General features: G+C 46.4%; 1 protein-coding gene across 9 annotated transcripts in view; it reads right to left on the bottom strand.

The window, feature by feature from the left end:
* LOC147901229 (uncharacterized) overlaps nt 1-16,554 on the bottom strand; it is a 53,563-nt gene that overhangs the window by 23,447 nt on the left and 13,562 nt on the right. For all 9 annotated transcript variants that reach the window (XR_015541204.1, XR_015541202.1, XR_015541200.1 and 6 more), the window contains exons 2-6: nt 9,901-10,110; nt 9,362-9,615; nt 8,934-9,204; nt 8,755-8,838; nt 8,298-8,429 (exon numbers count right to left, since the gene is read on the bottom strand). Coding sequence is in view for 4 of the 9 variants with exons in the window: in XM_087376214.1 (XP_087232340.1) it covers nt 8,298-8,429; nt 8,755-8,838; nt 8,934-9,204; nt 9,362-9,615; nt 9,901-10,110 (951 nt within the window). In the remaining 5 variants the exon portion in view is untranslated. The remainder of the gene's footprint in view (nt 1-8,297; nt 8,430-8,754; nt 8,839-8,933; nt 9,205-9,361; nt 9,616-9,900; nt 10,111-16,554) is intronic.

A 16,554-nucleotide genomic window follows, 5' to 3' on the forward strand; every position in this document is an offset into this window, starting at 1 on the left:
AAGCAAGCCGACGACTTCCAGCAGGACTTCTTCAACCTCTTTCAGTTCCAACTGAAAGGTGGGAAAGTATTTCCATGGATTTCATTACAACACTACCACGATCCTCCCGAGATTATGGTAATTGTTAATCGATTGTCCAAAATGGCACACTTTGTTGCTTGCAAAAGCAGTGCACACGCTCCGGACATAGCCAAACTCTTCATACAACACATCTTCCGACACCATGGATTGCCCAAGAATATCATATCCGACAGAGATCCTAAGTTTACCAGTCACTTTTGGATTTCACTATTCGAATCTTTGGGAACTACTCTACTGTTCAGTTTAGCCTACCACCCAGAATCAGATGGCCAGACTGAAAGAGTCAACCAAGTTCTCGAAGAAATGCTTCGACATTATATTCAATCACGCCTAGCAGCTTGGGAAGAGTATCTACCACTCCTTGAGTTTGCTTATAATAACTCTTTCCATAGTGCCATCAGCATGACTCCATTCCAAGCAGCTTATGGACACACTCCGATTGTACCAACGAATTTTGTACTTCAACATCGAGTGGCCCTAGCTGATCAACTGGTTCAAGAAATGCAAGATATTCTACTCCAAGTAAGGGATCATATGCGAAAAGCGCAAGAGCGTTATCAACGGTCTGCCAACATGTTGGAGAGGTCACCGCCCCATCTGTAAGCCCCCATATGAGGAGAGCATGGGGGGGGGGGGGAACCTAAGCACAAAAGCATGGCACCCAGGTGCTAGTGAAGGGCCTGGCAGAGGCAGCTCAAGGAGCCTTCATGGCAGGATGCAGTCACGGAATAGGCGACCCGGATGGCAAGGGTTGCAGGCAGGATCTCGACCTGCAGCAAGCCTTGGACAAGGCGCAATGACAGCAACAGGAACAGCAGTGCTTTGGGGTCTGGAAAGAAACCTGGCAGGCCAGCACAGCAGGCTGGAACAGGCCTCACATGGAGGCAGACAGTGGCGCAGGGCCACGTGGCAAGGCGGGGGAGCAAAGGCTGGGCTGGACCTTGTATTTATAGGGCATCTGCCCTTGAAAGGTGGGCCAAGGGCCCTTGTATTGAGAGCCCCAAAAGGGCAGCCCACAGTCCCATAAATGGGGAGCTGTGGGTCGGTTTTGGTCGGCCAGGGGCAGGGGGCTGAACCGACCAGCAGTCGGCCCTTTCTAGGGCTGCTGGGTCAGTTGGCTGGCCAGGCTCTTGGGCCTATATAAAGAGGGCATTCAGGCCTCATTTGTATATCATCTGGAGCAGCAATTCCACCAGCAGAAGGAGCAGCAGCAGGGCTACCTTTGGGCCTACAGTCAGGAGGAGAAAGAAGTACCTTGTGCTGCAGACTTAGCTTGCAGGAAGCTGCCCACCTAGACTGGTTTCCAGACAGCAAGGTGGAGAAGATCATTCTAGACGGAAAGTCTAACTCACGCTCGAGGTGGAGCACGCAGACTCTAGTCTAGAGATAGCCAGCAGATAGGAGAAGGACTTTGTGGTAAGATCAGAGGACCACACCATTGGTGGGACTCTGGATCTGTCTCTCTTGTATTGTGTCCATAGTTGTGGACGGAAATATATTATTTGGTGGTTTCTCTATCTAGTTTGGTTCATTGTCTATTGATGAGTCTGCACACCTATTGAATGCACATAAGTAAAGAAGTTTGTGATTCCACACTCACACCGCACACCGTGTGAGCTCCTGGGCATTATTTCCGCTGCGTGTACCCTCTGTTGGGTCATTTCTAACATGGTATCAGAGCCCAAGTAGGAGGCTCACACGTGTGGGAGCCTGATGTTGGAATGCTGAAAGGAAAGAGTAGAGTGGACACAAAATCAGAATACTTGCTTATAGAATGAAGAAGAAAGAGGTCCTTAAGTAGGCACCTCATACAAGGTCACTGACATCACTGATGACCTCAAAGCTCCACAATCATCTCCTCAATCTGCTCCTAGATTCACTCAATCATCCTATGTGGCTTTTCCACCACCTAACTGTGCTTGTGCCACATAGAAACATAAGGTGTGCCTGAGGCATACACCTTGAGATATCCCAACAAACCCCCCCTCAAGGAAATGCCTCAGGCTATGTCAAGGATACATCTAGTCTCATAGTTTCTCATGCCATCTCATGGTGGTCAAGGATAAATCTATGGCTAGGTTCTCATGCTAGCAAGGGTTCCCTTGGGTGTAAGGTAAACAGAAAGGGATACAAACAGACCTTCCAATGGTTATCTCCTCTGCATGTACATGCACACAATGTCTGCAGGAGGTACCATGGAACAAAACATACACATGGCCTACATCATAAGGTTACCAAAGGTGTTTACAAAACACACAACACAATAGTTTATTTTCATTCATTTTGGAGGACTATCCAGGCTGAGTACCTTGACATAAAAAGAGAGATCTGGAGCATACTTAGAGATGATCTTCAAAATGCATAATCTTCAAAGGATGCCTCATCTTGTGGAGGCAAAATATCCATGTCAAGGCAAGGTCTTACCACATGGGCAGTGTCTAGTGCCTTATAAGATGGTGCTATAATAGAACAAGTGGATTTGAAAGTCATATCCTTCAAGAGAACAATTATCTTGTCATCTCCATAGTGGTGTAGAGAAGCATATCTTAGGTGTCTGACCTTCATCTTTTTCTTGTACTTGGAGTCAAATAAAAGTGCCATGAGAGGGTAGATCTCTGTAGTTGCTTCCTTTTTGGCAACCATTGTGTTGGCAATCTTCAATAAGGAAGTCAGGTTGGCATTTTCATCCTTTGTAGCATAACAAGACATTGCTTTATGTTTTGGCTTTTCACATATTTTGCATAAGCAAGCCATGAGAGGCTCTAACCCAAGTATTGGGTAGTGTCTTCTCTCTTACAAGTGAAAAAGAACTGAATTACTTCCAAAGTATAGCCACTTGATGTAGCAAATAGTAGTGACTAGTTTTCAAACAATGATGCTACTTTTGCATGCTTCATAGGAGTGAATGAAATAAACACTTTCCAAACACAACCAGGTCTAGCAAGTCAAAACAAAACTGAAGCAACACTTGTAGTGAAGTTATTGAAAACTTCAAAAGACCAGAAATGCTAGAGTAGCATTTTATGTAGCATCCTTTTCAAAAGTATGTCAAAACTGTCAAAACTAGAGAGCTGAACTTGGAGGGCTCATATCACACTCTTCAAAGCAAAAGAAAGAGGGCTTTCTGAGGCAAAAGAAAGCTGGTATACCACAGTAGATCCTCTGGGAAGAAGAGGCGAAAAAACGCGTCAGGTCGCCTTCACCTTCTTGAACAAAATCGACTGGTTTTTCTCTGTTTTCTCCTTCAATATGCAGCCATTGCTGCTCAGATTTCAGCACAAGGTAGCTCTAGGTATGGACTAACTCCCCCTGAAAGGAATTAGAGAAAGTCGAAGCAGGCGCAGAGAACTTGCAGCAGAGAACTTCGACGACTTCCGTACAATGGCGACCAGCAGCGTGGGTATTTCATCGATTCCTTGCAGCCAGGAGTTCGCCCCATCTAGGTGGATCTTCAGCTGGAAGGGCGTGGGAAATGAGTGAGAAATGAAGGAGAACAAGCTCAAGCAAAATTTTTGGAGAAGAGGGAGAGATGGTGAAGAAGAAGAAGAAGAAGAAGATGATGATGTGGCAGAAATGGGCTCAAGGGGGATCAAATGGCTCTGATACCATGTTGGAATGCTGAAAGGAAAGAGTAGAGTGGACACAAAATCAGAATACTTGCTTATAGAATGAAGAAGAAAGAGGTCCTTAAGTAGGCACCTCATACAAGGTCACTGACATCACTGATGACCTCAAAGCTCCACAATCATCTCCTCAATCTGCTCCTAGATTCACTCAATCATCCTATGTGGCTTTTCCACCACCTAACTGTGCTTGTGGGCACCTAACTGTGCCTCTAGCACTCACACATAGAAACATAAGGTGTGCCTGAGGCATACACCTTGAGATATCCCAACACCTGAAGGCAGGGACCTTGCTGAAGGACGACCCTGATTCAGAAGCTCTAGGGAATCGACTTCCACGACTGGAGGATTGTGCCCTTGCGAGAAGGAGGGTGACTCAGGTTCAGTCAGGTGCGTTCAGAGTTCTGGTTTACTGAATTTGAGTTTGGTTGACTTTGCTGTGTGATATATACAGCAGAGATGTCGCCCTCTACAGCCTCTTCAGCCCCTTCTTTCCCTTCCTCCTCCTCCAGTTTTCTCTCTTTCACTATCCCTAACTTTGGAGAGTCTGGGAACCTGGACGGGACTAATTACCCGATCTGGAAAGTGAAGATCCGGAGTCATTTAGTGGCTCGGAAGTTGTGGAAGCTGACCACGGGAGAGGAGTCGAAGCCGGAAGACTTGGTGGACAGTAAAGGGAAGGTACTCATGGCAGTAGACAGAAAGGAGCTTGAAGCTTGGGAAGAAAGAGATGCCCATGCCCTGGCAATAATCATAGGGACTACGGCGGACTCTGTTCTTCCGCATATCCAACTGGCCGAGACGTCAATAGAGGCGTGGGCCACCCTGAAGGATCTGTACGAGACAGATAATACCTCCCGGATCGTGCTTCTTCAGCATCAACTCTACAATCTTGATATGGAAGAAGGCGATACGGTACATAGCCATTTGACGAAGGTCAAGGTGGTGCGGGATCAGTTGGCAGCAATTGGTCAGAAGACAGACTCATGCCATCTGGCCTTGATGGTACTGAGGAGACTGCCTCGGAGTTTCAAGAGCTTTGTTACGGCTGTGATAGCAGGACAGAGGACCAAACCTCTGACATTTGAGGAGTTGTGTCCATTACTGCTACAGGAGGAAGCTTGGGAGAAGCTCTACAACGAGGACAAAGATGACAAGGCAATGCTGGTGAAGGATTCCACTGGCAAAGGAAAGGGCAAGCCTAACGGTGGCAAGTCCAATAAAGACGACTCTGACGACGAGGGGACTTCAAAGAGGAAGCACAAGAAGAAGTGTTTCTATTGTGATACGCCCGGACATTTTGCAAAGGACTGTAGAAAGAAAAAGGCGGATCTGAAAAACAAACAGGAGTCTAACTCAGATTCAGAGGGAAAGGCCAAAGCAAATGTGGTAATTGAAGAGTTGTTCTTGGTGACATCACCGAGTGTTACCGAGGTCAGATATGTTGATCCAGAAATCACAGGAAGGATGTCTGACATAGAGATGTGGGTCGACGAGGAGTCAGATGCCTTTGTGAAGGTGAAGGACAGTATGGAGCGCTTGGTACCTTCCAGGTGTGTAGCTGTTGATACTGACACGAGGGTGGATTCCATGGAAAGCCCTGGGGTCTCATGGTCAGATGAATGCTGGACTTCAGAAGGGGACAGTACAGGATTACACAGGATCTTGGCGAGTGCCTCATTGAGGTACAGGGTTTGCTTTCAGAGCGAACATTCAGGCAGTACAACAGTCTGGTATGTATTTGATATTCTGCATTTGAGCCTTTATAGCATGCTGTGGAGAGATTATGCACTTCATTTGTCTCAGGTGATAAGAGATTGGAAGGAATTGGCCTTCTTCGAAGGCAGAAGGGGAAGTATTGGTGCTTCATCAAATCTCGGACGCAGATTGCTAGAAGGTGATGGACAAAGAGTACTGAAGCCAGAAGAGTACCTGCTTGAGAACTCAGCGAGAGTTCGTGGTCCAGGTTATCCGGAAATATTAATTGGTTGCAGACCTTGTCAAAGGAAGGACGGGTTGAAACAAACCCTCAGAGCATGGTGCCTGGAAGACTCCAGGTTGTTCACTCATTATGAGGGGGACGACTGGAAGATCGTGACGGCTGGATTGCTCGAGTTCAGAGGCAAGAATGCGACTGAAGGAGGTGGTACCAGGAGGTGCTACCAGAGATGGACCTGTGTACCAGGATGGTGTGCGGAAGCAGAACCGAACCTGGTGGAGCAGGAGCCACTGGATGAAAAGCCAGGAAAAGATTTCGACACCGAAAGGTTCCAGAGGACTACGACCAGGGAGTTACTAGAGCATCTTCATCGACGTGTTGGCATTGGGCTGAGATGTGTCGGTGAGAGGGGGTGTTGGAGAGGTTACCGCCCCATCTGTAAGCCCCCATATGAGGAGAGCATGGGGGGGGGGGGGGGAACCTAAGCACAAAAGCATGGCACCCAGGTGCTAGTGAAGGGCCTGGCAGAGGCAGCTCAAGGAGCCTTCATGGCACGATGCAGTCACAGAATAGGCGACCCGGATGGCAAGGGTTGCAGGCAGGATCTCGACCTGCAGCAAGCCCTGGACAAGGCGCAATGACAGCAACAGGAACAGCAGTGCTTTGGGGTCTGGAAAGAAACCTGGCAGGCCAGCACAGCAGGCTGGAACAGGCCTCACATGGAGGCAGACAGTGGCGCAGGGCCACGTGGCAAGGCGAGGGAGCAAAGGCTGGGCTGGACCTTGTATTTATAGGGCATCTGCCCTTGAAAGGTGGGCCAAGGGCCCTTGTATTGAGAGCCCCAAAAGGGCAGCCCACAGTCCCATAAATGGGGAGCTGTGGGTCGGTTTTGGTCGGCCAGGGGCAGGGGGCTGAACCGACCAGCAGTCGGCCCTTTCTAGGGCTGCTGGGTCGGTTGGCTGGCCAGGCTCTTGGGCCTATATAAAGAGGGCATTCAGGCCTCATTTGTATATCATCTGGAGCAGCAATTCCACCAGCAGAAGGAGCAGCAGCAGGGCTACCTTTGGGCCTACAGTCAGGAGGAGAAAGAAGTACCTTGTGCTGCAGACTTAGCTTGCAGGAAGCTGCCCACCTAGACTGGTTTCCAGACAGCAAGGTGGAGAAGATCATTCTAGACGGAAAGTCTACTCAAGCTCGAGGTGAAGCACGCGGACTCTAGTCTAAAGATAGCCAGCAGATAGGAGGAGGACTCTGTGGTAAGATCAGAGGACCACACCATTGGTGGGACTCTGGATCTGTCTCTCTTGTATTGTGTCCATAGTTGTGGACGGAAATATATTATTTGGTGGTTTCTCTATCTAGTTTGGTTCGTTGTCTATTGATGAGTCTGCACACCTATTGAATGCACATAAGTAAAGAAGTTGGTGATTCCACACTCACACCGCACACCGTGTGAGCTCCTGGGCATTATTTCCGCTGCGTGTACCCTCTGTTGGGTCATTTTCTAACACAACAAACATAGACGTCACCTGGAATTTGACACTGGTGACATGGTGCTATTATTTGTAGCCCCACATCGCTATAAGACGGTTAAGTCTGTGTTTCCTAAGTTGCGACCAAGATACTATGAACCTTTCCGGATCGTCAAGAAAAATTCACCTTTAAGTTAGAAATTGGAATTGCCACCATCATGGGGTAAAATCCATCCGACATTTCATATTTCTTGGCTAAAGACGTACATTCCAGGCGATGAAGCAGTTCCTCCTGCAGGTGATTATGTCCAAGAAATTGAAGACGATTATGTTCTCCTTATTCCTGAGCGTATTCTGGACCATCGACAGCGAGAGACTCGACATCGACTTATCACAGAATTCCTTGTTCTTTGGCGAGATCTGGACGACTCCGACGCTACTTGGCAATCTGATAAAGACTTACAGCAGTACCCTGACATTTTACAGCAGTATTTTCAGAATTTACCGTGATATTTTCTACATCAGTTCATTATCTCCACCAAGGTCTTATTTTGAGTGGGAGGGGATGTCACGATCTGTGACGTATTCCTTTCTCTATATCTAGACTTATGGATGGTTTGATGAATGGACACTTGTGGAAGGGTATGCCCTTTCGACAGGACACTTCCTATGAGGCACAACCCTTCACAAGAGACATTCTATGGTAGACTTATGGATGGTTTGATGAATGGACACTTGTGGAAGGGTATGCCCTTTCGACAGGACACTTCCTATGAGGCACAACCCTTCACAAGAGACATTCTATGGAAGAGACACTTCTATTGTAATGTGCCCTCTCATCAAGGGTCACACCCTTCACAAGGGGTACACACCTCTTCGTGCACATACACTTTGGAGTACACATCTTTTCATGTGTGACTCTTCACTCTCTATATAAGAGAGGCCCAATTGTATGGATGACACACTACAGATACACTACAGACACTCAAGCAATACAATTATTCCTTGTTCTCTGCTATTTCAGTCTCCTTTCTGTTCCTTAGCACATTTCTAAATATAGTAAATCTAGGATTTCTTACATTTTTTCTGACAACCAGTCTCTCTCTCTCTTTTCCCATAATCAGCAGTTTTCGGATTGCTGATTTATATGGTTAGTTTCTCATGCATTAATAAAAGACATACCAGATCCCTTTGCTGTTCCGGCAATGCTTCCTCTTTCAGTTTCAATGCTCTCTCAAAAGCTTCAACCCGATCTCGTTCCTTCATTACAAATGCCTCAGTTTCCTTCACATGTTGTTCGTGTTGCTCTAGAACCTGCCTCACAAAAACAAACAGGGAAGAGTTAAAAGATTGCCAAAGGGGGAAGATAACACCACTCACAGCACGCACCCAACGAGCTTTAGCATGAATCAGAACACCAAGTGCTTAAAGACTCCTACAGGAATAATAGGACCATCATCTCTGCAGTTAGTGACCTTTTGTGACTATACACAAAGATGACATTTCCCCTCTAATAGTCGCACTTGTACAGGCTGCTTGTGTGAAGAGGTTTCAAAAGTACCTTTGATTCAATTATATTCAGTAAACTAAAAGATGAATTCAGAAAACTTCCAATGATTTGTGAGTCTTAAACACTCACACGTTCTCTGCTAGCAATCCTTTCTTGAAGAAGTAACAACTCCTGCTCCTTCTTGACAACTGCAATCTCCCGCTTAACTTCATTCTAATGCACTCAACAATACAAGTAACACAAAAATTACATTACAGTACATAGCACATTCTAGTGCACGCCAAACACGCACAGGCACATACACATACCTCTTCCCTAACTCTCAAGCCAGATAACCGGGCACTCAAATCTGCTTCTGCCTCTTGGACAGCTGTACGTTCTTTCTCTATCTGCTTTCTGGTGTCTTCCAGATCTTTTTCAATCTTCTTTAGGGACTCATCCCTTTCATTTGCAAACGCTTCTCTCTGGTTAAGAAGCTTCTGCCCTTCAAGTAGCCTTTCTTGGCCTTCTTGCAATTTTCTCTCCCATTCAAGGAGGCTTTGTCTCTCTCGACCGAGCTCTGCCCGATGAGCCTCCTGCCTGGAAGAACAAATGTGAATAATAATTATTTATCATATCCCTCCTCAAAAGGGCTGGAAACAGGGGAGAGAGAGAGAGAGAGAGAGAGAGAGAGAGAGAGAGAGTCTGTAAGCATGTGTGCACAAGTAGCATAAAGAATAAAAATGTCAAAACTCACTCTGTCTTGACAGCAAGGCGTTCCCTTCTTAAAGCATCCTCACGTGCTTCAACCTCCTGCAGCTTCCTCTCTGCAACACCATGCTTGCGACTGGCCTCTGCCTGCAAGGCTTCTGCTGAATGCAACTTTGACTCTGCTAAAAGAGCCTTCTCTTCAGTTCCAGCAACCATGTCCTTCGCTTGAGTTAGCTTATTTTCAGCAGAAACTTTCAATTCTGCTGCTTCTGAACGCATGTCTTTCAAAGCCTTTTCAAGCTGTTAAAGTGCACACACATCAGTCAGACGTACAAAGGTTTCTATTGAAGAAATTTTCTGTTGCAAAATATATGCAACTTTATGCTTGAGACAAGAGAAGCATAGCATGAAAGAAGAAGACAATTTGAAAAATCACAAGATTCAAGCATACTCATATTTTGTGATGGAAAGTTTAGCTAATAATTTTAAAAATGTTTATTGTTTACCCACATCTTGCCTTTAAACTTCCTTCATATAGGTAGGGAATGTGGGACAGAAGGAGATACAAAAACAATAATTCCTTACATCATAAACACATTGCTTTTCAACTGCCAGGGCTTTCTTCAAACCCTCTTCCCGCTTTTCAGCCTCAGAAATAGCAATAAGATGTGCAGAAAGCTCCCTCCTCAAGTTTTCTTCTGCATCTTGCACTGCAGCCTTCAACTTTTCAGTCTTGGAGTCCCATTCCTTCCGTTCCATCAGTAGAAGCCCCATGTTATATTGGTAATCATAGAGCTGCAATGCACCATATCAAACATGTCATTGCAAGTTCAAAAAAAACGTCAGCCTGATATAAATCAGGCAAGTGGTCTGAGCTTCCAAACTGTTTTAAACTTGAGCGGACATAAAACACACACTCAAGCGTCTTGAACAGTCTTTCATCAAAGATACTCTGAGCAACAGAAGTAAAGTTTTCTATACTGAAACCAGAGATCGTAGACCTGGGATATACATCCCACACATGCATAGTTCTTGGTTTCCTTTCCGATTGGTCTACATGTGTTAGCAGATCAATGAAAGCCCGTTATCAGAGAAGTAGTATGATAGACATCCCACAGTCATACATTCCTGTTAATTGCAATGTACAAATCAATAAAAGTCCACATACCGGCGCACACAATGTAAACACATATTTTTCCATAAACATCAGAATAAGCTGTCAAAAGAATGGACAGCACCCTACATCCAGTCCCACAGCAGAAAGGAGAAGGTAAGGGACCACCACTCTTTCCAACACTCATTCAAGTAACGTGCACAAGTAGATAAACTTGGATCTAGAAAAAATGCAGCACAAATGGCTGCACAAAAGCTCCACAGATCCTGGGCTGAATTTACAAGGCGCTGCCAACTGTATACAGCCAAGGGACTGAAAAAAAACTGGATGCCCTGAATTGAAGCTACTCTCCTCTGCACCTTTGAATGAGGCCCGAGTGGGTGAGGAGACTTTTATGACTTACGGTGAGAAATCCGACCTGGGCGGTCAGCCTGCCCTGCCCCCTCAACCTGCAATAAAACAGTCATACTATCGCAGCAAGAACACCACCCATTGCAAGTCTTTGTCCTAACAAAATGACCATGGAGTGGTTACTTTTACTAGTCTACTAGCAAAAGCTCCAAACTAGCGATTTCACCATCCACAGCATAAATTGCATGCACTATATCGAGCATAAACTGCAACTAGACATAAAATATAGACACATCACATTACACCCTCTCCAGTGAATAAGAGCCAGAATCAAGTCTGTGCATGTTTGATAGAAATGAAATCAATAGAAAACCACAAGAGAGGCTCACCTCAACCATGATGATGCATGGTATCAGGAGACCCATTCCAACGGAAGAGTCCGAAAAAAATTCAGTAATATGCTAATTTCACAAAGAAAATTAGGGCATGCCTTTTGATAAACTTGACCGATGTCACTGATGAAGCAAAGACTTGACCTCTACAAAGCTTAGTTGCACAGAAACATACAATGCAGATTCAACACATATATCATCCTATAAACACTAAAAAGGAAGCTTCTGATTCTATAATTGTGAATATATGCATTAACAAACCCTCCCATCGCATATCAGCAGACTTATATAGTTTATCACAAAGCTTGGCATCCTTGCTAATTGAAATAGAATTTATTTGAAGTGCCTAGGTTCAAATCGAAAAGTTCGCATCAATCCCAAAACATGCAATATCCAGCCTCAACCAACCAGTAGGAGCCCAACAGGTTTCAGGCCTGAAGCTCATCCGTAGTATAGCCCATCATTCTGAAACCGATAAGCTGCCCAAAAGGATGGATAGCAGGTTTGAGGAATACTCATGATGTCTCCCATGAGACTTAAATTGTCCGCAGCATAAACTTACTAAGCAGTTTGTAAGAAAATGACAGTTGAAACACAGACCGAGCCACGAGGAAAGCGTACTAAAAGGTAGAAGCTATGCCAATGGATGGAACGTGAATTGGGGAAAGTTTGAGATTACCTGGCAGCGGCCTTACAAAGCTTAACAGGATAGGACTGTTACTAGAGAAGGCAAGCAGGTATGATCAGATGTTACGACAGAAGAACGAGGCGCTCTAGGAAAAGGAAAGCGATGAAAGAGTTGGGTGCCCACAATAAGAACCAGAAGAAGAAAGAGCTCCAGAACTTTAGCCAATAGCCACTGCCTAGTCAATAGAAGTACTGCGTGCAGCGATGTGAAGGCTTCAGAGAGAAGTCCAGGACTCTGGTCACCTCAAGGAAAGTCTCTCGATCACTAGTAGGATGCCAAGTAGTGCTGGCTCTGAAGCCACACAGTCCACTGCTCTCTCCTCCTAATGTGCACCTTTGTTGAGGACTTCAGTGTCTCTATGAGGAGCCCAAAAGTCTGCCAGCTTCCCTTCCGCACCACCTGAGCTCCTCATAAGTGCTGTTGGAAAGGTCACCTCCCCATCTACAAGGCCCCATATGAGATAGCAGTGTGATCTGCTCACCACCTGAGCTCCTCATAAGTGCTGTTGGAAAGGTCACCTCCCCATCTGCAAGGCCCCATATGAGATAGCATGGGGGAGGTGGACCTGGGTCCTGAGAGAAGGCCACATGGGCAGCACTGGGGGCAGAGATCGGAGACAAAAAGGCCAAGTACCTGGAGCTCCAGAGGCTGCATCAGATGGTGCCTTTCTGCAGAGAAGGTGGCAGGGGCATCATGCCCTGGATCTGACCACTGATGAGCAGCAAGATGGCGGGGCACCTACAAGACGGAGCTGTTGGAGCAAGTTCCGAGGGTTGAAACAGGTCAACGCATTCATCCTTCCACGGATTATGCACAATTTCGGACATCCATTGCCATCTGTGAAAAATTTTCTGATTTTGAGGAGTTGATTGCTCTCCTAATCACTACAAGGCATAGGCCATTTTCCGACGGAAATACCGACGCTTTTTACATTAAAATTTTTTTTTTCACGGGCGCAAAGGTCGCTATAAAAGTCGTTAAAATCGTCGGAAAAGGAGCGTCGCTATAAATCGTCGCTATATAGCGACGCTGTTAATCGTCGCTATATAGCGACGATGCAAACGTCGCTATATAGCGACACTATTAATCGTCGCTATATAGCGACACTGGTAAACGTCGCTATATAGCGACGATTAACAGAAGTAAAAAAAAAGGGTTAGTGGGGCTAAACAGGGCTTCCTTTTGGCCTTGTTTAGCCCCACTAATCCTTTTTTTTTTTTTGTAATTACAAAAGAGAGTTTTCTATAACAAAATTTTCGCATCTTGCAGGATGATACAAAATTGTTCTTGTGAACGATGAGGAAGAAATGCATATACATATACAACTGTGTTTGTAACAAAATTACCCTGTGAAAGGGCGATACAAAATTGCTCAAACGAGCGGATATACAATGAGCTACTACCACTTCTAATCCGAATCCGAATCCGAATCGTCTTGATGGCCTGTTCCTTGGTCCTCGACACCTGCGTCTTCTCCCTCGTCCCCGACACCTGCGTCTTCTTCCTCGTCCTCGGCACCTGCGTCCGATCCTTGCCCCTGTTGATCGCTTGTCTCTGATGATGGGACGCTTGAGCTTTGACCCTAAGAGTGAACCATATAAATCGAAAATTAGATTGGAAGATCAAGAATGAATAAAAGGCCCCATACTGAGTGGATAACTGGGACAATAGAGTTATGTCCTTAGACAATATCTGCTTCCTTGCCTCGAGGATCTTCAGCTGAAGTTCTTGTAGCTTGTTGCCGTGCTCCCGCATCGATGACAATTTTTTGGGATCCAACAACGCATGTGGACTTCTAGGGAATCCCTCTTCATGGAAGAGGTTCGATTATACAGAGACGCCAAGTGCTCCCATATACTCTTGGCCACCGTCGTGTGCTTCATGTGATTAATCACTTTGAGGAGCACAATTAAGGAAAATAAACGACCTTACCCTTGCATTGAGAGCTGAGACAGGGACTCGGCCTTCTTCTGCTCCAGGATGCGAAGATTGGATGCAAGGGGATCGGGTCTGGCAACTCCCAGGTGTATAAGGGCTTTTGCCAGAGATCACTTGCAGTTCTCTTGGTTCTTTCTCTCCCTCTCAGTTTGGTGTGTGAGGTTCTCTCTCTCTCTCTCTCTCTCTCTCTCTCTCTCTCTCTGTTTCTGTTCATTTCCGCTGCACTTCTCACATGGTAATAGAGCCAGGTTTGGCTAGAGACCCGAGGAGCAGAGGGAGTGTTGAGACAGCATACAGAGAGGAGGTTTAGGATGCTGGTTGGAGGTGTTTCTGAGGAGGAGCATGTGCGAGGAGTGGACTGTTAGGGTGCCCAGCAAGGGGTGACTTTGAAGGGTGTTGGTTTTCCGGAGGGATGGATAGCTAGGAGTGAAGGTACATTGGGCTGTCAGCCCCCTCATCTTCTTCCCCAGCCCTCTCCTTTCTTCAACCTTATGCCCCTTCTATCCTATCCACATTCTCTTTCAGTTCAGCTCTCTGTTCACTCCGACATGGCGACTTTGTCCGAGATGGCAGAGAACAAGACAAAAATCCTAGTTTTGGCCACGTTCTAGATTGATTGTGAGTTGGATGGGCTCAATTACGGAGTCTGGCGGGTGATGATGGAGTCTGTGTTACAGTCATAAGATTTGGCACTTTTCATATGATAGGGGGGAAACCTCTACACAACAGGCTGCTCAAGAGCTCCACAAGACTGCTCAACAACCTCAACCAAGAGATGCACAACGGGGCTGGATGAACTGCTCCAGCAGATGGAAGAACTCTCCACCAAGATGGCTGGAAGGACTGCTCCAGTAAGTGAGAAATGAGGAGAGGAGGAGGGCCTATATATAGCCCCAGCCCCCCCAAATCGGCCAGTCTGCTAGGGGGCTGATTAGCCAACCAAGTGGGCCAAACCCACAGCTGTATATGGGCCGACCAAGCTGCACTCCGTATATAAGGGGCTCACCCCCTCCCTGCATATGAAGTGTGAGCACCAGGGCACACCCACAACAAGGCCCTCTCTGCTATCCTCACACGGGGACGGGCACACCCACAAGCACTGGCCCTCTCTCACTATGGTGACGTCAGATGTTGACCTCCAACAGCCACATGGGCAGCATACAGATATCCTTTCTATGGTTACATACAAGCCAACCTTTAGGGAAAACATGTCTCACAGAGGACAGCCATGGTGCTGGCCATCCCTTCAGCCACACATGGGCATTGTCAAGATAAGTCAGTGCATAGGCCTCCATATGCAGCCCAGACAGTGAGCAGAATGAAGCAGGGCGAGGAGGTTTTATAGGCCCCCAAAAATGGGTTGTCCAGATCATAGCTACAAGGAAACACTGTTCCCCCTTCCGGAACAGTGTTCCGGACATTCCAGGAATCAAGGGCTAACCGGAATGGCCTTGGAACGTCTCCCCCCCCTCCCTCGTTTTTTTTTACTCTCTGAAAATTCCAAATGGGTATTAAATATTTTAGAGCTGAAATGGGAAGTTCAAAGCTGTAAAATGTTAGTTCTTTTACTTTATTGTTCCCGTTCCCCCTTCCGGAGACGTTCCCGTTCCAGCATCTGATGTCCCCGAAATCTTCCTGTTCCCTGGTAACTATGGTCCGCATTGACGTCTGTTACCCAGGGGGGGCTTAAGTTATTCAGTCCAGGCAGTTGCAGGCTGCAGATCTGGCCTCCAGAAGTGCATAGAGGCACTAGAGAAGGCAGATAAAGGCAGCAGCATACAGCCAGCAGATCCAGCCCTCAGAAGTGCACCAAGGCACTAGAGGTGGAGATTACAACAGAGGCCTAGCACTTGTTAGAAATCGACCCACAGGGGGTACGACAGCGGAAGACTGATAGAATAGCCCAGGAGCTCACACTATGTGTGTGGGAGTGGAATCACAAACTTCTTTACTTAATGTGCATCAAATAGATGTGCAGACTAGTAAATAGACATGATCCAGCCAGATAAAGAAACCACCAAAATAACATATTTCCGTCCAAGGCTATGGACACAATACAAAAGAGATAGATCCAAAGTCCCACAAGAGCGTGGCTCTTTGATCTTACCAAAAGGTACTTCTACTATCTGCCGGATATCTCTAGAACACTGAGCCCGCGTGCTCCACCTCGAGCGTAATAGACTCTCCGTCCAGAAGATCTTTCCACCTTGCTGTCTGCAAACCAGCCTAGGTGGGCTGCCAATGAGTGTACTAGTCTGCAGTCCTTCTGCCTTAGTTCACCTCCAAGTTGAGGCCCAACTGTGGGTACTGGTGCTGCTGCTTTCTGCTCCTCAAAAGGCTGCTCCAAAGATGTGTTATGAGGGCCTGGAGGCCCTCCTTATATAGGCCCCAGAGCACTTAGCATACTCACATCTTCTACAGTGAGTATCTTCACAATTATATCAGTTTGCCTTCACACCTAAGCGGATTCTCTCTCTATGTCAGTTAGCCCTGACAAGTTTATGAGAGAAGATTTTAGCTCACATGTCTCTTATAGCCATATTGACAGCAAATGTAGGCATTGAAAACTCCTCATACATCAGACCACCCTTCATTCAAGCATTCAACGAGTGCAATAAGTTGCTTATTTATACTTCTATGGTTCTGGCTTATGCGCTTGCCTGCTCCTTATGAACTGGTTGCTTTCAACATTACATCTGAGGATTTAGAAAAGAAAAAGAATGGCGTTCAAGCACATACAATGTTTCGAACAATGT

The sequence above is a fragment of the Dipteris shenzhenensis genome, chromosome 6 (genome assembly GCF_047967505.1).
Source record: "Dipteris shenzhenensis isolate YYH24624 ecotype China chromosome 6, Dip_SZ_1.0, whole genome shotgun sequence".
In the NCBI taxonomy this organism is placed as follows: Eukaryota; Viridiplantae; Streptophyta; class Polypodiopsida; order Gleicheniales; family Dipteridaceae; genus Dipteris; species Dipteris shenzhenensis.